Here is a 21,928-nt window from a genome sequence, read left to right as displayed (position 1 = left end):
TTACCAATATTACACTAGGGTTAGACCAGATATTATTCTTAAGGCCCTAATACGCAAGAAAAAAAAACAATAGTGAGAATCTGTGTACACGCGAGGTAAAAATGTTCAAGTTTAAAAGAAATTTCAATCAATAACTATTTGAGGACATTTTTATGTCGTTATTATGCGAGAATCGTACTTGATCGTATACCGATTGGCTAAGTCGTTTGTAGAACCGAAAAGTTGTGAAATACCTTTATTATTACTACTACTATTACGGTATTCGATACGTCACATTGTCAACTGTGGACTGCAAAATGACGTAAATAAAAGTTAATTTTTTGTAAGCAATATGTTTGACATTATTCCTAAAGGATTTTCTTAGGACTTCCATACGAAGTTTTGGATAAATGCTTCGAAAAGTGGTTTTGATAATATTGTATTATAAACTTCTAATTCTTGACTTTTAGATGTGCCAGCATAGAAAAAATTATTATATATCGTAAGAAAAAAAAAGACACGAGGGCAATCGGCCGAGGCTACAAATTAATTTAAATTTTGAAGACAAGCATAATAGTAAGACTTTCTTTGTTGCACCATATACTAAAATAGCACAAACACGTAGCGATCAGATAAAATATAATACAGCTTAATTATAACAGATTGCATATATTTGCATAAAAAAAGCAGAATCGACTGAAAATAAACATTACAAAATATTTTATATATATTTATAGGACGTGTAATTTTAGCAAAAAGAACATTGTACAAGGGTCGAAGAAGTTTTCGAAGCAGCAAAACAAAATTTTGTATATGATCTTTCAACCAAATTTTAGAAAAAAAAGTGGCAGTACAATGACTATAGGAAAATTTCTAAAACATATTTTATTTGTTTATAAAATATGTATTATTACTGCCTGTCCTTTTTCACATTACACCAATTTATATACTAACATATTGACAAAGCGAAAACTGTTCCATTTGAATAAAATAAAAATAAATAACAATAATATAATAATCCGTAACAGCCTGTGAATGTCCCACTGCTGGGCTAAAGGCCTCCTCTCCTCTTTTTGAGGAGATGGTTTGGAGCTTATTCCACCACGCTGCTCCAATGCGGGTTGGTAGAATGCACATGTGGTGGAATTTCAGTGAAATTAGACACATGCAGGTTTCCTCACGATGTTTTCCTTCACCGTAAGCACGAGATGAATTATAATCACAAATTAAGCACATGAAAATTCAGTGGTGCTTGCCCGGGTTTGAACCCACGATCATCGGTTAAGATTCCCGCGTTCTTACCACTGGGCCATCTCGGCACTACCACTGGGCTATCTCGGCACTTAATATAATACTACTTATTGTATTAATATAATATAATATTTATAAATTATAAACAATAATGTTTATAAATACGCACTTCGAGATTTATGAGACAATTTAAAAATAGAATAAAGTCATCAAAATTATATTTTTATTTGTTCATAAAATGCATGGGTGAAGTTGAAAATTCATTTAGAAAGCAATTTTATTTGTATGTTTTTTATTTTTTGTATAAACTAATAATTATTGTTTAATACGTTGTTTACACAATTATAATTTAGAATAAAGATCTAAACGTTAGTCACTTAGCTTTAGCAGTTTATTCTTATTTAGTCTGTCTTATGTAAAAATAAAAGTTAGCAATATTAATGTTAAAACCGAGAAAAATTTATATTAACAAAACTTCCGTTCGCATCATATTTAATTGTGCATTTAACCATATATTTATATATTTAAAACTTAAATAGGTAACCCCTTAACACAAGTCACATGGTTTGGTTTATTGTATGGTTTTGGGGCAAGCTTGTATTGTAGGTATCTCATCCACTCGTCAATTAATTTAGCACTAAATAACAATACATAACTGGCAGTTGTGTTTTGGTATAAAGACTGAATAAGCTTTATACAAAGGCACTTCTTCATTCCCATAATGCATGAAATGTGGTTATGTATTAAAGTGTCAGCATCTATGGCGATAGTAACCATTTAGCATCAGTTGGCTCATTTTCCAGCCTATATTTCTATAGCTAAAATAAAATGAAAATATGTGTATTAGAAACTTCTACCGCCTTATTTATAAAAGTAGATTAGCGGCTGTTTAGTTAAACATTGATTTTGCTCTTTCTTTCATTACTAATGTGGCATTCGAAAGGAGAAGACATAATTGTTTAAATAATCACTCGTTAAGCAAAGTAACAAAGGTATAAATAAAAAAATGCTATATATAGAAAAAGTTTTCTGTTCTTGTATGTTTTCTTTTCTTTTGTTCTTAATTAACAACGAACTATATAAAAATGAATGACTGTTAAATAATGCTACTTAACCTCAATACGGAGTTTTTATTATAGTACTGAACTATGAATATTAAGTCAGGTCATTCAAGAAACCGCGCGGAAACGAAGAGACATTGACATTTGACATAAAGTATTGTATCAATTATACTTATACTATAGTACTTTTGGTTTCGTATTCTTTACCCTTAATTTACGTTCCTTAAGTCAGTAGAATTTTTAATGCCGTAATTAAATCTTAGTTTAATTACACTTCCATATGTTATGTGTTTTAATTCGGAGACTTTTTTTGTGTGTATTTTCTTTGTGTATTTATAATGCAATGCAAGAAAAAAATTTTGGTGTCTAATTTTAGCAGTCTTGTTAAATTATCTTGTTTTAATAATCTATATTTAGTATAGTATACTGAAGGTCAAAACTGTATAATTTTTTTTATAAAACGTTTCCTTCTATAAAAATATATTATATTGGTATTACAAGAAATAAAAATAAGCAGAAGTTCACTATAAGAACCTACCTACTTGTTATATTATTTATTTTTAAAGCTGTCAAACTTTTAGGTATTTGCATCATAAATAATTTAAAAATTAGTTTAAGGTAGACATTTTTATGTTTTGCTTTTGTATACTAGCAATTATATCATTATTGGATGTAACTATATAATTATGTAAGTCTTTTGTTCCAATAAATTATTAGATATTATTATATTATTTTATTATTACATTATTAATACATTAAATTTCCGGTTCGGACAGAAGATCCGCTATTATCGATATATCCGAACATTTATTATTATTTTAATAAATAAAATAATGTGATACAGTTTATGGCTTAAATAATATATAAAGATGTTAACATTTAATGATTTTTGACGATGTGCTCCTGACTTATTTCGATCACAGCGGCTTTTCTCAATAGAGAATTGTCAATTATGTAGGAAATATTATACTGCTCAAGTGTGTGCACAACATGGATGGGAAGTAGATAAATGATTATTAATTCTTACAGAGTCTATGGAAAGAGGTAACTCCTATCTATTAGGTTTCATAATAGTATCTTTATTTTAAAGCTTCCAATTAAAAAAAAACGTAAAATAACGGCTTGTAAATGTTGAGACATTGCTCAGATATGTACAGACATATTTATTTAATTGAGGTGGAAACTAAAGGTATCCTTATTGTTATTAATTTATTGGTGGAATAAGCTCCAAACCCAAGCACCGTGAAAGCCCAGCACGGGGACATTCACAGGCTGATACTAAGAAATGAAATAGTTATCTTTGTATTTATTAGCACAAACATATAAAAATTAATAAATTACGATTATATTATTCTAATTTTTTTAAGGTTTCTTAGGTATAATCTTACCTTGATGTTCTGCTCTTTGTATTTCGTGACAAGCGTTTTTTAAGGATTCAAATGATTCAAGAACTAATGCATGATAAAAAAATAAACATTAAAATTATTTATACCTGAAGCTAGGGTGCCTAAAAATACAAACATTCTTATAACAACAATTCTTGTCAAAAATAGACAATATGAATATTATCCTCATTTATAGTCACCGACGGTTTTGAAAACTTATCGGTGTCTTGGGGATCCATTAGTTTTAACACTAATCTTTATACACACAAATTATTATATATAGTGTCACCATGTATTATAATTTGTGTGTAGCAAAGTTTAGTGAGTACTTACATAACATTACTTAAAAAATTTACATTTTGAAATATTTATCTACACAAGAGTGATTTGAGTACGTCACGTCACGTATCACTAGTATAGGCTATTATATATTTTAGAAATGTTTTTGCACTATTATTTTAAGCATCTTTACTGCTAATGGCACATATATTAATTGCGGAATCAGGTGATTGGCTGAATGCTGTCTTCAATATTGTTATGTAACAGAGAACACCGCTGTGCTGTTGAAGACAAATGCCTGCTTAAAGGAGAATTCGTTTGGCTTACATGGTCCTTCTTGTATATGGACTTGAGGTGTTTCTGCCACGATTTTCTAAATGATATAATAAAAACTGATCTTGCCATCATCGACGTTCTTACGTGAGCTACAAATTGGTCTTGATGATGGTTATGGCCCTATTGTGGGACGCTACATTTGATAACAAATTGGCTCCGTCTCAAATAAAAAACAGTGTTAAGGGTCGCAGCGTCAGCGTCAGCGTCGTTAGAAAATACTAAAGCAAACAAATTTAAAAAAAAAAACAAAATATTCTTCTCTAATTTCGAAGTAACATTTAATTAAAATTTTAAAGCTGTAGTCACGTCTATTAAAAGTCCTAATTTCCTATGTCTGTTAATTTCGGGTTAATTTTTTTTTTTTTCATTATATACCGAGAGCTGTCTGCCGCTTATAACCAAAGTTTTAAAATAAATATTACATATGAATCCCATTTACGCGAATACTGGCTGTTAATTAAAATGAGCTTATATTAAAATGCGAACCGGTTTGTTTGAACATTAAAAATAATGACGATGCCTTTCTTGGGAATTTATTTCTTAAAAAAAAAATTACAATATTTTTCTGTCCGTATTTAACATAAAATTGTGTTTTAAGAGGAATATGATAATGTTTAATGTAGGTACTTTATAAACAAATAGTTTCTGCCCGTGGCTTCGACTGCATCTAAGATGTTAGGCACCCTATGTGTTTTACTGTACCCCCAACAATAACGTTTATGCTAATTTTCATGATAATCGGTTAACTAGTTAAGACGTAAAAGTGTAACAAGCAAACGAACTCATTTTCGCATTTACATTATAATATCAGTTATGACTTTATAATGTGAAATATACTATTTCATATTATACTATAATAGTTATTTCTGGATCATGTTATCAGTAGTAAGAAAGTATATACGACTATGTTTATTGTTTGTATATTTTATGAGCCAAAAAATAGCTGTGATTATTTTTTGATAATTTACCGTAACTATTAAAATTAAAACAAGTTAAGTGTAAGACCGGCAAAAGCTCATTTAATTTTTTTATTATGTTTATCTCAATAAATTAGATGACATATTTATACATATTATTTCCGTAAATATAAATTTACATATATCCTTTGTAAGTACAGTTAGTTTAACATACATAATATATAAGCGTATTTTTGATAATAATAATCGTACAATTGTTATTTTAAAGAGACAAAAAAATTTAAAGAATATTGTTCATTTATTGCAAAGGATTGTAACATTAATTTCAGTTCCATCATATTCTGGTATATATCACATTTCATAGTTAGAAATGGAAACGTTGGAAACTGTTTTGTTTCATCCAACGTTCAAGTTTGAACGCGTTTATGTGAGACTACCAATTCGATTTGAAAATATATTTTAGACGTAGAGAGATTGGTTATTATTAAACTCTACGCTACGTCCCCGAGGGGCAGCGCAGTAACCATTGGGTAAATCAACAAATTTGACAAAATGTGGAATAGGTAGTCCTCATAATACTGGATTGCATTTTAACGGGTAAACCGCGGGCAAAGCTAGGATTATTTTTATAATGACAGCATGAAAGAAAACACTGTTAACAGTCATACATGATTTGAAACTTGTTTGAAACTTGTTCGTCGCGTAAGTATAAAATTGGTAACTTGTTTTATGGTATCATCGTTAAAAATATCTCATTATTTTATAGTATCTAAAACAAAAAGAGTTATAATCTATTGACGTATCGGAATGCAAATATTGATTTGTTAATTAAATGATGTTATTATTACTTTAATGGGATAAAAAATATTATAAATTGATATAAAATAATAATGATCATCGTTATTATTTTTATAGAATAAAAATGACATTATCATATTTTTATAGACCAAAAATGACAGCATAATTTAAGATTTATTATTGTATAAACAAGTAAATAATTTACCTCGATACACAAATTGAATGTCGATTGATTCCTCCGGATAAAAATACAAAAACTATTCATTTCACAGGTAAAATTATTATCGGAGCGTTCTTGGAGCTTATTATATTACAAGTAAACCTACGTATTTTATTTAAAGTTTGCATCTTGGTCTCATATCATAGTGGTCAATTTGGAAGCAACAGTAATTTTAATCCAGTTCCTTGAAAAGCCTGAACTTTCTAATCGTGTCGGATTGCTGTCCCATTTCATAATTTTACAAACGTAAAATTTTATATCACCTGACCAAAATAAATCGCTTGCAAATAAATCACGTTCTGCATTGTCTGTTGGGACGATCACTATGATTAAAAAATAAATAAGGTATGAGATGTTGTCCTAAACATGTCATTATCTTTCAGACAATGAAAATTTAATAAATAATAAACTAGATAGTACATTCGAGTTACAAGATATGATTCTGTTTCTTTTTTAAATATTTGTTGAGAATTGTTTGTTCATTCGTTCTTATGCTATATAAGATGTTTTCATTCGTTTTATCTTTAGATCAATAATTTATCAACTAGTTTAGATTTGTCTTAAAAGTGTTATACTATAATACTTATTGTATAATGTTTTTAATAATAACCTGAACATTAATTTATATACTATTAAAACAGAGTATTTTTTTATCCACACTTTGTTTTTCTGCACTTAAACTAAACTACAGAAAAACACGGCGTTAAAATTCCAGTGTTTATCTAATGCTACTGCTGTTTTTGTAGCACTATTTTGCATGAATCTAAGGTATAGTACAAATAACCATAAATAATTGTGCTACAATATTATGAATAAATATATGTATATTTTTATGTTTTTGCTAAGATAACCCTTTGAAATGTTTTTGTTAAGTTAAACTAATCAACGAAAAACATTTCAGAGGTTATATTGCTAGATATGTCAGTTCTAGAACATTTGCATCTAATTTGATTTTACATCAAAATACAATGGTGAAAATGCAACAAGCTTTTAAGCGTAAATATGGCCGTTACCAATATTAGAGCGATTACAAAAGCGCCTGAGCAAAACAGTGAGTGAAGTTAATGAGTTGCGTTTATTATCAGCCTTCAATATCGGCCGGTCGCGTGTACAGAACGAATTTACCGCAAGGCGCAAGCCCGCAAACCTGTTTTATAAATTACTGCGATAAAACGCCAAATTTTTAATTAAATCGATGTTCAATTTAGTAATAAAAGATGCTAAAAAAGGTTATTAATCATTTTACAAAAGTCTTCCTTTCTCAAAAAATGCTTTTAAAACATTATATTAAGTAAATGAGTTGATGTTTACGGATTCTTCATATTATTAGACTAGATAAATCATGTTTATTTTTATTAATCATTTCTAATATGTACTATTAATAAATATGACAGAAGTATTATTATTATTATTTTTATATTGCTTTATTTTATAAATCCAAATAAGGAATTGTTAGTTATATAAATATTATTTCGCCCTAAAGCATATTTGTGTAGTGGTAAGAATTATTTATCGTTCACATTTCCTGAAAGCTGAAAGCTTATCATAATCTCGACTACAGCGAAGTCATTTCAGTATATTCAGTTGTTTGCGAAGCGTAGTCGGGAATGGATGTTCCCGAATCTTGTTTTATTTTAGTCTTTCTACGAACGTAACTTCGTGACTTGAGATTACGTTATTGTGAACTATATTATAAATACCCCTTGTTCCATCGAGTGACCAAAATATATTGTGACTGCAGCGATAATTTGACCTCAGTGCTTAACAGATTTATTTCAATTGGTTGACTAAATCAAAAAAAGAGTGGTAGGTTCTCTTTACATATTATTTTTTAATATAAGCTTGACGATGTTAATATATTTATGTTGTTAAACTCTACATTCACGTTTTTCCTTTAAGAAGTTTTCAAGTTTAAAGTGTTTGAACTTATGTAACTTTACGCATTGCAGACTTTATTTTGTATTAAATTTAAAGCTTAAGATACAAAATTGTGTGCCGAAATAAACATTTTATTAAAAGTATTGGGAGGTATTTATATGATAACTCGTATTATACCTTTTTTTACGTGCCATTGAAAAATAACGACTTAAAACCTTTACGTCGTATTCAAAGACAGCTTAATCAAAATCTAGTTTGTCATTGTAATAAATTTATTATTATAATATTTGAATTATGAAAATAGCTTTAAACGTCTATTTCATTTTATTTGTTTGATATTAACGTTAAAAATTAGAAAATAAAAATATTTCCTTATTAATAAAATAAATTATTTTAATACTAATGAATGAATTATTCTGTTGTCTTATCATTATTCCGTATGCAATCTCGTATACATAGATCCCTAAGTACACAAGGTTTGGCAACTTTCGATAGGCGCCAGTTGTATCTAATGTCCTATAACATACATCAATGATGTATAGTTTTTAGAGATTACGTTTACGATACAAAAACAAATTTACAATAATAAAACAAAGTTAAATACATATGTGCGATAATACGAAACACGGACAGTTGATGAGAAATCAAACTGCTGTTTTGTACATCACTTTATTTTAATATTTAAAAAAATCAAACAGTAAAAAATTACATATACTTTTAAATGAGAAACAGTATATTTATCGGATGGTGTATTATTTAGCTGGATTGTAACATCATTTTTGAAAACTAACATTTACTATAGATTCAGTCATTTTAGGTAAATAATTCTAAGTGCATGCCACTTTCGCGTGAAACATAATATCGCAGTGCTTTTTAAACGGTAGTAGCTTTTAGTTTCACTAACGTATATTGAAAAATATAAGCATTTTGTTCGGATGAAATATAAATAGCATGATATTACTTTGTAAATTTTTAAACGAATAATTTATAATATTGACTTATTTTTCAGATACATATAATGATTTTTAATTTAATAATGAAGTGTGAAATTCAATAGAAAAATCTTTGTTAAACGGTATTACTTCAATTGAGAGAGAGTGAAGAGTTAAGGCAAAATGTGTAAGGCTGTAAAGAATGTGAACTGGGAAACTGAGACTCTTATGGGTTCTACGACGCCTGTATCTAATTGGGAGCGTTTTATTCCAAGAGCAGCTCTATCTCATATTGGGTTATTCGTTGCTCTTATGTTATATACAGCTGGAGGTGGATTGGTAAGTGTCTCTAAACTTTTTATATTTTGTTTTTGGTGACAAATAGTGTTATTTTAATTGATAATACCACTAAAAGCTTTGTGATTGAAGATAAATTTAAATATACTATTTTTAATATCTTACTTAATATTTAAGAACTAAAATATAAAATATATGCCGTATGTATTTTACTTAAATAGCAACAATAAAAGATGTATCATATAATGTAAGTCAAAACCTAAATTGAAATTAACCCGACATTCCAGCTTAAACTTAATGTGATGTTCTTATTCACGGTACATTAAAAAACAAGGAAAAAACGTATTTCGTTAACAGTTAGAAGTCAGCAAATTCTTCTTCATATAAACAAATTGGACTCTCTTTAATTTTTTCTTCATCGTAGCTTTCAAAATAGGATGAGTCACCCGGAGATCGAATTTTTGGTATGAAAGGTGCTGGAAAGCGACTGTTTAAAAGACCATCCCAGTCGATTTCGCGAAACCATTTGTGGTTTTTAAAATCTAATGCACCGCTCTTAAGATTCCCTAAACGTCTTGTAATATCAATCTGGAGTATACGCGATATCAAATCCTTTAAATCCAATGAAAAGTGATTTGGACACCTGTATTTCCCGGCAACAATTTTTTCATAAATTCTCATAGGATCGGATGCATAAAATGGTGGATGACCAGCGCTCATTTCAAACAAAAGAATTCCAAGAGACCACCAATCAACTGACATGCCGTAACCCTTACTTAATATAATTTCTGGGGCTAAGTATTCTGGAGTTCCACAAAGTGTCCAGGTTCTGCCACGGATCAATTTACAAAAACCGAAATCAGTTATTTTTATGTACCCACTTCGTTCGATTAAAATATTTTCCGGCTTTAAATCTCGATAAACCAGTTCACAGGCATGCAAATATTCGAGCGCCAGGATCACTTGAGCGCCATAAAATTTTGAGGACGTTTCTTCAAACTTTCCGAGTTTACGCAAGTGCGTAAACATTTCTCCTCCAGCTATGTACGGGAGAACAAAATAAAGGTATACATTATCTTTGAAAAAGTATTTCATATAAACACAAAACGTGAAATTGAGACCGCATAGAATTTTCTTTTCATAGTAACTGTGTTCAATTTGCTTTAACTTTACAATTTTTTCTTTTTCCAACATTTTCATGGCATAATATTTTCCAGTAATTAAATGTTTAGTAAGATAAACCACTCCAAATGCACCAGTGCCTAATATTTTTTGTTGTTCAAAATCTCCCAATTTTGCTTGCTTCTCTGGCTTGTCATTCCAAGATTCTATAAAATCTCGGTGTAGTTTCTTGAGGTATTGGTTATACTGTTCTTGTCTTGCATCAGAATACCCCCCAATGACAGTTGAGCTAGCATATCTTTTGGCATCATCAGCCATAGCGTCGATTTCTTTTTGTGAAATCAGTTTGAGAGATTTTTTATACTATTTTAAAATAAAATATTTCGCCTATTTTGACGTTATAAAAAGACGTTTCTGAGACATGAATATAGAAAAAAGTTTACATCAAATCACATAAATTTATTTAAGAAAATATGTACTAATAATTTACGTTTATTTATAATTCCTTAAATTTATTATTTTAATTAATTCACAACATAAAATAGCTTCCTTTTTTTAAATATTTCTTTAATTTTAATAAAATTGTAATTGACAGGTGTTGTGATAAGCATTGTTGTCATAATAAAACAGAATAAAATTAATTTTATGGTCATGTTTATATTTACAAACGATTTTAGATTTGTTTTCGGGATCATGTAACGGTAATAAAAAGTTTTGTAACATATGGCTAGATCTTCGTTCACGCGTCAGAATCATCAGGATCACCGTCGTTACTTGGAAATGTTGAAATCAGAATTTATAAAAAGATACGAAGATCCTACTCCGTCAGAAAAAACTCCAACCGATTATGATAGTATAAAGGCGATTGGCAACGGAGCTTACGGAGAAGTATTTTTAGTCAGAGATAAAAGTACATTTACATATCATGCCATGAAAGTCGTTGCAAAAGAAATTGTCGTTGAACGTAGACATGTAAAACATTTAATATTGGAAAAGAAAATTCTTCAGTGTGTTCAGTTTCCTTTTGTTGTTTCGTTAGATGACGCATTTAAAGATAATATATACCTTTACTTTATATTGCCGTATATGGCTGGAGGAGAATTATTTACGTACATACAAAAATATGGTAATTTTTCAGACGAGTTAACGAAATTCTATGCTAGTCAAGTAGCGTTAGCATTAGAGTATTTGCATTATTGTGATGTGATCCACAGAGATATAAAACCTGAGAATATATTGATCGATACAAATGGATATATTAAACTATGTGATTTTGGATTTTGTAAAATACTTAAGAAGAAAACATGGACTTTGTGTGGTACACCTGAATATTTAGCACCTGAAGTCATAATGTCAAAAGGTTATTCGTTTTCGGTAGATTGGTGGGCACTCGGCGTTTTAATTTTCGAGATGTGTTCAGGATTCCCTCCCTTCTTTGCCTCTGACCCAAGCAAATTGTATGAGAAAATTCTAGAAGGTCACTACAAATGTCCAGATAATTTGAATTCTGATTGTAAGAATTTGATAAAGAGTTTGTTACAAGTAGACCCCACGAAACGTCTCGGATCTTTAAAAAATGGTGCCTATGATATCAAAGCTCATCCCTGGTTTAATGATATTTGTTGGCAATCTATATTGCATCAACGGGTTCAAGCAGCATTTGTTCCTATTTGTCCTTCGCCAGGTGACACAAGCAATTTTCCAGAAATACAACAAATAAAACTTAAAAAGAGTTCGAAGTACTATTACGCAAAAGAGTTTGAAGAATTTTAAAGTAATAAATCTATTACTTAATTTTTTTCGTAAACTTATTTATACAAATTTTGTTTATACTTAAAATGAACCCATTACGTCTGGACGAAGATTGATCAATTTCGTTTGTGCACTTTTGACACAATTTTCGATGATAAGTTTATTATCCCTATTTTTATAAAAATAATTAAACTTATGACAATTTTCGACATTTATTAATATACAAATGTATGAGGATGTTGTAGTAAAAAATAGTATTTTTATAAAGTTTACCAATTATAAAACTAAAATAAATTTTTAAACGTTGTACATATTTACATTCTGCTCATGCAGGGTACTGAGCTCAATGACACACGATCATATAATAATTATTATTTCATTTATTTATCTCGTTGGTCTAGTTGCTAGATAATATGGCCGCAGGTCTTGACGTTCTTGGTTCAAACTGGAGTTTGTGAGCCGAAATGTGCTACACGCCATCTTCGATGGTGTCTTGTCTTGACTTGACAAAACCAAATATAAGTGCAAAGTACCAGATATAAGTGTTCAAAGATTCAAGTCAATCAAATGAATGAACGGTTTCGTTCTATGCGTTGATTATAAACGTTAATTGCAAGGACGATTAGTGGATCCGAAGAATACAAACAAATATAATGTTTTTTTTTAAATTATAATTGGTTTAATAAGAAGTAATAAACTACTTTATTTAAGCCTTTCATTCGAGTTCAGCCTTTACAATCGTAAGGGCTAATTTTATGCACTACATTTAAATTTGTGTTCAAATCGTGTTAATCGTAATTTTTAAATACATATCTATGATGGTTGTCACATTCTTATATTTGACAGTTTTTAAGCTGTCACCAATTTTAATAATATAATAATAAGGAAATTTCGAAAAAAAAATCAACTTTCTCATGCATAAATCTGTTTGGGAATGGATGGGTTCATGAGATATTATAATTAAGAACTTTTGATTGTAAACATGATTTTTGATAGAAAAGAAGAGAAACCTGAACATTATAGTTATGATTCACAAGTCAGCCATAAACGTTATTTAGATGTATTAAAACAGGATTATTTAAAAACCTACGCTGCTACTATAAAGTACGATAAATCATCAGAAGATTTCGATCTTGTCAGGATTATTGGTGTTGGTTCCTACGGGACAGTTTTTCTCGTTCGTGATAAAACTACTTTTGAGTACCACGCTATGAAGGCTATTGAGAAAGCTCAAGTAATAAAGAAGAAAAATATCAAACAACTATATCAAGAAAAGAAAATTTTGCAAAGTATCACATTTCCATTCTTGATAACATTAGATTTTTGTTGCAAGGATAACTCGTATATATATTTTATATTGCCATTCGAGGCTGGCGGTGAACTTTTTACATTAATACGAAGAATGAAAAATCTTTCTGAGCCATTGGCACAATTTTATACGGCGCAAATCGTATTAGCTTTAGAATATCTGCACCATTGTAGTATAGTTCATAGGGATATTAAACCAGAGAATATAATGATTAATGAGTCTGGTTACATTAAGCTTGGTGATTTCGGTTTTGGCAAGACGATAAAAAGTCGGACGTGGACTATATGCGGTACACCCGAATATATAGCTCCAGAGATTATCTTGTCCAAGGGATACACTTATACCGTAGATTGGTGGTCCCTTGGGATTCTTATTTATGAGATGATAGCTGGCTATCCGCCTTTTTACCACTCAGATACAATGAAACTTTATGAGAAAATCCTTAATGGTATTTACAAGACCCCAGATTATATGACACCTACATGTAAGTCCTTAGTTAAACATCTATTAGATGTGGACCCAACTAAGCGCTACGGTTCGTTGAAGGCGGGTGTATATGATATTAAAAGTCATGTGTGGTTCAGTGAATATAACTGGTCTATGATATTACATCAAAAAGTATACCCACCATTCGTGCCTATATGTAGAAATCCTGGCGATGCTATTAATTTTCCTGAAATTGGAGAAATGAAATTAAAAAAATCACCAGCATGCCTATTTGAAAAGGATTTCGAAAACTTTTAGTTTGTCATAATACTAATGTTAAAAAGAGAACATTAATAAAGTTATAATTTGTGTGTTTTCATTTAATCAAGATTAATTACACGTAAGAATGTATTTCGCTTACATTATGATTATGAACGAATTATCATTATCATTTTAAATTCCATAATGAAAATAAACTTTTAATATCTACAACGTATTAACTCATTATGTTAAGATAAACTTACCATACAATTTTATGACTTCGCAAAGGCCTCCTGGAGCAAGTTATACAAGGTACTTAAAAATGCATGTAGCTATATAATGTAACTATATTGAATATAATGGTAATTTTTATTTCACTTGATTTAATTTACATGTAAAAAGTAACATAGAAATAACGAAATAGCGACAATATTATTATTATATAAACGATATATTATATTACATAAACGATTAATGCAGTAATTATTTCAAGAGCACTTCGAACTTTATAGGTGTTATTATAAACTAGTTTAACAAAAATTACGGTTATAAAATATTAAACACCTATGTGTATACTGTTTATTTTGTATTAAACATTAGGTAGCTCATAGTGTATTTAAAACATCCGTATACTTTGTAACGGCTTTTTTTATCGCAAAGCGTATTTAATATAAATTACCCACTTAATCATTTTGATTTAGGTTTTTCGAGCGCTTGAATATCCAGCCGAACTGGCGAAGCAAGAAATTCTTAGGGATCGTCTCTTAACGGAAAGATGGAATCTCATTAGAGTAGTAGCCGATTACAATATGAATGGGACTGAAGTTGTAAGCTTAGAAAAAGTTTTAAGTGACCAACTCGCCGTGTACGAGAAAGTAAGTTGAAGATTAAGCAAAAATATCAGAGTATACTCGTATTAACCGATGCGACAAACCTTTTTAACTTAGCTCGTGGTAAATATTAGTAACAGCCTTATGAACTTTTACCCTATTATTGTTCGCAGAAGACAAAGAATAATAATATTGGGTACCTAAATTATGACAAATAACAACGTACCTTAATTGAAGTAATTGTTATGATTAAATTATAAATGTAGTGTTGAACCATATAAAGAAAAATAGTTGTGGTAAAGATATTCATTAATAAAATCAGCACTATGTGTTTCAAAACCAAACCACTAGCAAAATTCTTAAGGGTAGGCGACGACTGGCGGCCGGACGTAATAGTTTGCCAATTCATGCAATACTATAGAACACACTCACCCCAGTATGAGTTTAATAATGATGAATAATTTATAAATTCTCAAAGAAAATCAATGTAGGATGGCTATATAAAATTTGTAAATTCAATTTATTCAACTCATAAATCTGGTTTTACTGTTAGTATAACACTTTAATTGTACGGCGTCATGCCATGTAGGTATTTGCAGCTTTCACCACAAAAAATATAAACTAGCACAGGTAAGATCGTTAATATTGATATTTGAAATTAAAAATAAATGTTTTGCCTGCGTAAAGCAAATATTAATTCGCACGCAGTATTCGCAGCCACGTGGTTCTATTTCACCCTCTGTTGAGCCAACCTTTTCATGTGGTGTAACGTGATTTAGAGCTTGACTCTCCCAACCTCTACTATGCGTTCCCCGCCCTTAGGTTATGCACAACAGTCTGAATATTTATATTTAACGATATAATTATTGTACTGTACACTTTTAATACCAAATTTGCTTTTTATAATTCATTATGAGGTAAGTAAATTATTATATTTTATAACGTAGAATAAAAAAAATTATGAGTTGTTTTAATAGTAGGTAGGTACATAATGCATCGACGAATTTTAATTTATGCAATCGCAATTTTTTATAATGTAACAAACAATGACGAATAACCACAAGCAACAATGTCATATTCATCAATAGCTTTGAAAAACTTAAGTTCTACTAAATTTATTATTCAAATAAATGTTGATGTTATATATTTGACAATATTTTTCGAACAGCTTAAAATATTTACTAGAAAAGACAAATGTTGAATATATTTTTATGTTAAATAATTTAAATCTTTAAAAGGTACTAGAGGAAGCGTCTGGCAGTGGTATCGCTTTGGAAATAGAAAGAAATTTTCCTCCCCTAGAAGAAAAATGGAGTATATTACAGGCCGTGTTCTTTTCTTCGACTGTACTCACCACAATAGGTGTGTACGACCATGTAAGCATACACAGTATAAAAGTGTTATATTCAAAAGAATGTTTCTTATTTAGAAATATTAGTCGACACAGATGTCGACCGAGATGAATATTTATCTTAGTCGAAACTTCATACGAAAATAGTATAAAATTAATTTATATATTTATCTATAAGATACAAATATAGATACGATATTTAAAGATATATAAATATAAACGTAAAACGTCTTAGTAAAAAAGCAAAAATGCGATTTTTATTTACATTATTCAACTTTTATTACAGGATATGGCAACATTGTACCAGAAACATTCTGGGGAAGACTGTTTTGTATTGCATACGCACTCATTGGAATTCCGCTAACACTCACAGTGATCGCTGATCTCGGAAGAGTATTTGCAACAGTTGTATCTGTTGTAGCTAAACACTTACCTACGATGCCGAGTAAGTTTATTCAGGCAACGATTTATGTGCGGCTTGCGGCCACGCGTGTTGCACATAAATTTTCCGATAATGATACAAAGGAAATGTTTTTATATTTATTTCCAGTAATTGTTTGTTGTATCTAGAATGGTGTAATCGACTATCTGAAGCAAATCCGGCCGGTCAAAGATCTTTGTACGCGTTTTGGGCCGTTTGCTTCCTTTTCGTATATTTATCAGCTGGAGCAGGACTCTTTAAAATGTGGGAAGACGACTGGACCTTCTATGACGGATTTTATTTTTGTTTTATTACTATGACAACCATTGGGTTTGGTGATCTAGTTCCGAGTATGTATCTTCGACGAACATTTAAATCACATAAATTGAAAATAATTGTGAAAAATCACTAACAGTTGTCTTATTTTTCAGAAAGACCGAAGTACATGTTGTTATGTACGCTTTACATTTTGATAGGCTTGGCACTTACGTCTACAATTATCGAGTTAGTTAGAAGGCAATACGCTAGGTCTTGGCAACAACTACGAGCTCTCTCAGGTCCCTTGGCAGACACATTAAGAAGACTTGGCGACGCCGGGCGAGGAGTCGACGTGTCTGCGTTCCATAACGATCTCAGAAAGGTCTTAACTGTCGTAAGTAAATTTTATGCTTTGTACGAAATTAGTGCCTAAGCCTTGACCCAATAAACTTACAGTACTTTAAAGAGCCTATGTCTGCCAAAAATATATTTTTCACATAAACTTGTTATTACTACGACTTATTGGGATGTTCTAGTTTTTGTAAAAATGAACGCTATTCAATTTGGTTAGTAAAAATATGTCGCAATGTTATTATAAACTTAGTACTACTTACTACTTATTATTATTTGTTACCTACTACTTGAAAGGAAAATAGGTTATTTTTTTAATTTATAAATTCATATTATATGGAGTGATAAATACAAAAGATTTTCTAATGATAAATTGTGAGATTATTTACTTATCTAAATTTAATAATCAAACGCTGTTATTTCTAAAGACTGAGAGGGTCTGACACATTTTAAGATTTATTGAGTGTTCAATAAGTGTTTTGTTATTATTTGTCGAGTTCAAAGCTTAGCTCGATTGATCAGACTGCACAGCCGACAGACATCCGTCTTCTTTGTAAACAAGTAAACGGTCTCCTCTCTTTGATTACGGAGCTCAGATCAATACTGGAGATGCGTACGTACGTGACAGCTACAAGTAAAAGCCTGCGATGATAGACTATTTCATATTACGCTTATATGTAGTTAGATGCGATAGTATACAAATCAGTTAGTTCCACATACTCAATATTATATTTATATTACTTATAAGATAAAAATTTGTATTAGCCAGCTTCATCTATTTTTACAGCATTGATTGTATTGTGTTGCTTGCATAAGTTAAGATCGAGGTCGACGAGTGCTTCAATGTCGCAATAGCCACCCTTTTAGTTTTACTACACCATAAAATACGTCAAACGGTTCTATAATAGCCGAAATAAAACGAACAATGTTTTTTTTTATCCTAAGGAATAAACTTGATTGTATATTAGATTGAAATCGATTATCAGCGTACCGATTTGAGCAACGAGAACAACTCTAAAAGTATTATGAACTAAAAGATGAATGTTATGGAATATTTTTATAAGTTTCCGATCTCGTGGTTATAAAAATTCTGTTTTAAAAGTGCGTCAGTGTTTCTATGACCTTCGATGAGTTCTGCCTGATTATTACGTGTCAATGTTGAAAGAACATTGCTGCAAGCTTTAGCTATAATTTTTCCGTATTAAAATAACTTTGATAAATACCTCGAACTCAATCGCATCGTACATAGTTTTCAAAAATGTATAGTTAGGGATGTAATCAAATATTCTCAAAAATTTAACCCAATGTAACTAATTCTTTTGGATCCCTGATAAACTATTTATTATTATAGTATTTTGTTAAAATTTAATTATCAGTCTTTAATCTACGAGTGTGTATAAGTTAAAAATATGTAATTATTATTATAGGAGATTAGTTTTATGACTACAAAAATCGACGTTACTAAAGCAACAAATTAACAGTGCATTGCTTGGTAACAGTTGATAGGAAAGGGCATCTCAGACAGTTTTTGTTAAATCGAATAGCATATTTGACAATGGCTTTTTTTAATTTTCTCTTGAATAAAGGATTTCTTTGTGAGAATAATTAAAACGATTACATTTTAGTATTAATAGACAGTGTAGTTTTATGTTATTGTTTCAATAAAGAATTAACTGATGTGCTATAGATGACAACAACTGATTGTAAAGGTAAGAGTCGAAGTACATCACTGATATGGAAGGAAAAACGTAGGTATTTCATGATCAATTTTGCGTTTTAACAAAAATAGGCTTATTTTTAAGCTTCTTTTTGGTTGTAAACATACATATTTTACCTTTATTATCCGAAATAGTTTTGTTTATTATTTACCTAAATGAGTTATTTAAATATTATCGTGACTGAATCTCATTTTAAACAATTGTTACCTATATAAAAAAATGTAACGTTTGACATGACAATATGGTACATATTTTTCTTGGCACGGATTATTGCAATTGTATACTTTATTCTTTAATCTGTTTTAGGTCACCATGCCCAGATTTAGCGGACGTGACGCCCTCGGTGAGAAACGTCAACTGGAGTGGGAAGCGGCCGTCGAGGCAGTAATTAGAGATATCACAAGCCCCGTGACCAGCCAGCCGAAACCACCAATAGTTCAAATCGTTATATACGAATCATCAGTGTAATGTTTAGACATACTATAGAAAAAAAATCTATGCAATTTAACTTTCCATCGTAAAATATTTCTCTTAAAAATAAAAAATATATATTCGATAATGTTCAATCGCTTCAAATTTTGCGGTGATGCATCGCCATCTCTGATGTAATAGTTATAAATTAACTACTTACAACACACGGAAACTGCGCCGTAAAGATGTTTGATAGCTTTTTTACAATGAAGCACACACATGAATACAAACATTTGTTACTAACAGTCAAAACTCTTAAACAAAATAAACCGTTTATCTATTTCTACTAGCAGATATTTTAATAATTTTTAATTATTAGAGCAAACCCGCTTAAAAATAATCTACGTAATTTTTAAATTGACCAAATTTGAATTCAAATATTATAAATAAAATATTTAGGTCAGCTTAGAAATATAACATTTTAATTCATTATTATTATTAAACTAATTAACAATATCGTGACAAGCTGCTACAAATTAAATGATACAAGATTGCGAGAACAACATAATTCCATAAGCTGTGACAGCTTCAATTTGAGTAAAACATTGTACAATGGTTCTACATGATTTGTTTTGTTGTAATATACATATTTTGTGGTGATATTAAACGCAACAATGTCACAGTGACATTTTATTTTTGAGATTAACTTCAAATAATTATAATTATTTTTCCTTTTATTTATCAATTTCTAAATTTATAATTTTACAATTGTTTTCTTTTAAATATAGCATTCTTAGATCATGCGTATTCCACAATATATTTAAGACAAAATAAGTAAGACGGCGTATGTGATTTTGTTTTGTCATCAAAATTTTCTATCTTTAACGGAGCTTAGCAAACCGCGTGTCAAATCGACATTAATAAAGCTTTATCAGAAAATGTCAGATAACTAGAATTAACGTGTATATCGAGTTTCTATTTAATTTCTTTGATTATGTAATTTGTTACAATATTTTTGTTTCACGGGTTACCTTTACTTTGTAAGTCTGTGCGGAGAAAATAATGCCGTATACATTATTTTCATAATTCAAAAATTCAATGTAGCATGAATTCATAAAAAAATAGACTTATGCAACAGCATAGGAAATAATCATGTCATAAACTTGCGAAGAAAGAAAGAAAGAATGCGAGTTACATTTTACACATATAAATTATGGTCAGTGCGCAACGCGGTTTACCTTAGATGACTCACTTTTATTATAAAAAATAACACAGAAAAAGTCCGTTTTGCATTGTGAATACTGCAGCAAAATAAAAAAGCAGCTATCTTTAGACATTACACATAAAAAAAAGATTTCCACATTTTATCCCTGTAAATTAGTAATTTCGTATCACAGTATCGGTACAATTAGCTAATTATATAAAATAAATTCTATTCAATATACTTGAAAAGACATCATGTTTGTTGACTATTGATATTAATGGTAATTAATTTGTGATTACGACAAAATGTTTGTCAAAATGTTTGTGATGTAAAACTGCTATATGTGCTGATTAAATGATTTGCGTTTGGTTGTCTGTTTTTGTTTAATCATATTTTTCGGAAAATCCTTTTTAATTAATATTAAATTATTTTTTTGTGATGCTTATATTTTCACCTTCATGTGAAGTTTAGTATGGAGATATATGGTATAATATCATATATATCATAGTAACGATTTATTGTGAATATTTCATTTTCACAATAAGTCGATACTAGGCATATATTATTTTATAATTGTAAAATAGTTACTCAGCAACCAGTTTAAGGCATTACAAAATTCTAAACAATATAAATACGCTTCTCAATGTTCCGGTTATAGAATTGTATCTAGAAAACTATACATTTTTAGAATAACTTTTAAATAGAATATGTTTTATTGTCGATTTATTTTTTCATACTTATAATATTTAATAGGAATTACGATCGTCTAGCCTGATTGTCAACGTCAGACAATATCCCAGGTCTCTACTAACTCTTTAAATACTAATACTCAGCCGTCTTAAGGTAGAAGACATAATTCTCTCCCTACGAGTCATCGTGTCGGCGATGCTTCGTAGGGAGTCCGATAGAGGGCCGTAGCTTCCTTCTGTGAGACCGTCATGGTCCAGAAGATCCGACCTAACTCGGCGAATAAGATGCAGGCATCGTTTCGGCCCCACCACGGTCCAGACGCTCGGAGCTTAAAAAATAACCCTGGGCCTGTGGATGCGTGAAGTGGGAGTCTCGCGTGTCTTCGATCCATGCCGACGACAACCATCGCAGTAAACCGTATTGGGTGGTTACCTCAATTTCTGTGCTTTAGTTACATTAACCCAATTACTATTTTCGTTCTATTAACACTT

At 30.1% G+C, this 21,928-nt stretch overlaps 3 protein-coding genes across 4 annotated transcripts; 2 read left to right on the top strand and 1 right to left on the bottom strand.

The window, feature by feature from the left end:
• Nucleotides 1-7,827: 7,827 nt before the first annotated feature.
• LOC126768171 (TWiK family of potassium channels protein 7) lies at nucleotides 7,828-20,940 on the top strand. 2 transcript variants are annotated; one of them, XM_050486113.1, is made up of 8 exons: nucleotides 7,828-8,032; nucleotides 9,114-9,375; nucleotides 14,905-15,078; nucleotides 16,272-16,395; nucleotides 16,671-16,829; nucleotides 16,955-17,155; nucleotides 17,237-17,445; nucleotides 19,439-20,940. In XM_050486113.1, exons 2-8 carry the CDS (start codon nucleotides 9,220-9,222, stop codon nucleotides 19,598-19,600), a joined length of 1,185 nt encoding a protein of 394 aa, XP_050342070.1. In that variant the 5' UTR covers nucleotides 7,828-8,032; nucleotides 9,114-9,219; the 3' UTR covers nucleotides 19,601-20,940. The 2 variants fall into 2 exon arrangements, with proteins under 2 accessions (XP_050342070.1, XP_050342069.1); XM_050486112.1 differs by having other exon boundaries at nucleotides 17,237-17,457.
• LOC126768174 (cAMP-dependent protein kinase catalytic subunit alpha-like) lies at nucleotides 9,538-10,548 on the bottom strand. Its single transcript, XM_050486115.1, has one exon. The coding sequence runs from the start codon at nucleotides 10,531-10,533 to the stop codon at nucleotides 9,691-9,693; it is 843 nt and encodes a 280-aa protein (XP_050342072.1). The 5' UTR covers nucleotides 10,534-10,548; the 3' UTR covers nucleotides 9,538-9,690.
• On the top strand, nucleotides 11,179-12,228 carry LOC126768172 (cAMP-dependent protein kinase catalytic subunit 1-like). The gene has a single exon (XM_050486114.1). The coding sequence runs from the start codon at nucleotides 11,179-11,181 to the stop codon at nucleotides 12,226-12,228; it is 1,050 nt and encodes a 349-aa protein (XP_050342071.1).
• Nucleotides 20,941-21,928: the final 988 nt, after the last annotated feature.

The sequence above is a fragment of the Nymphalis io genome, chromosome 4 (assembly GCF_905147045.1).
Source record: "Nymphalis io chromosome 4, ilAglIoxx1.1, whole genome shotgun sequence".
Lineage (NCBI taxonomy): Eukaryota > Metazoa > Arthropoda > Insecta > Lepidoptera > Nymphalidae > Nymphalis > Nymphalis io.
Note: the sequence above shows the minus strand (reverse complement) of the source record. Positions and strands in the feature narration are given on the sequence as shown.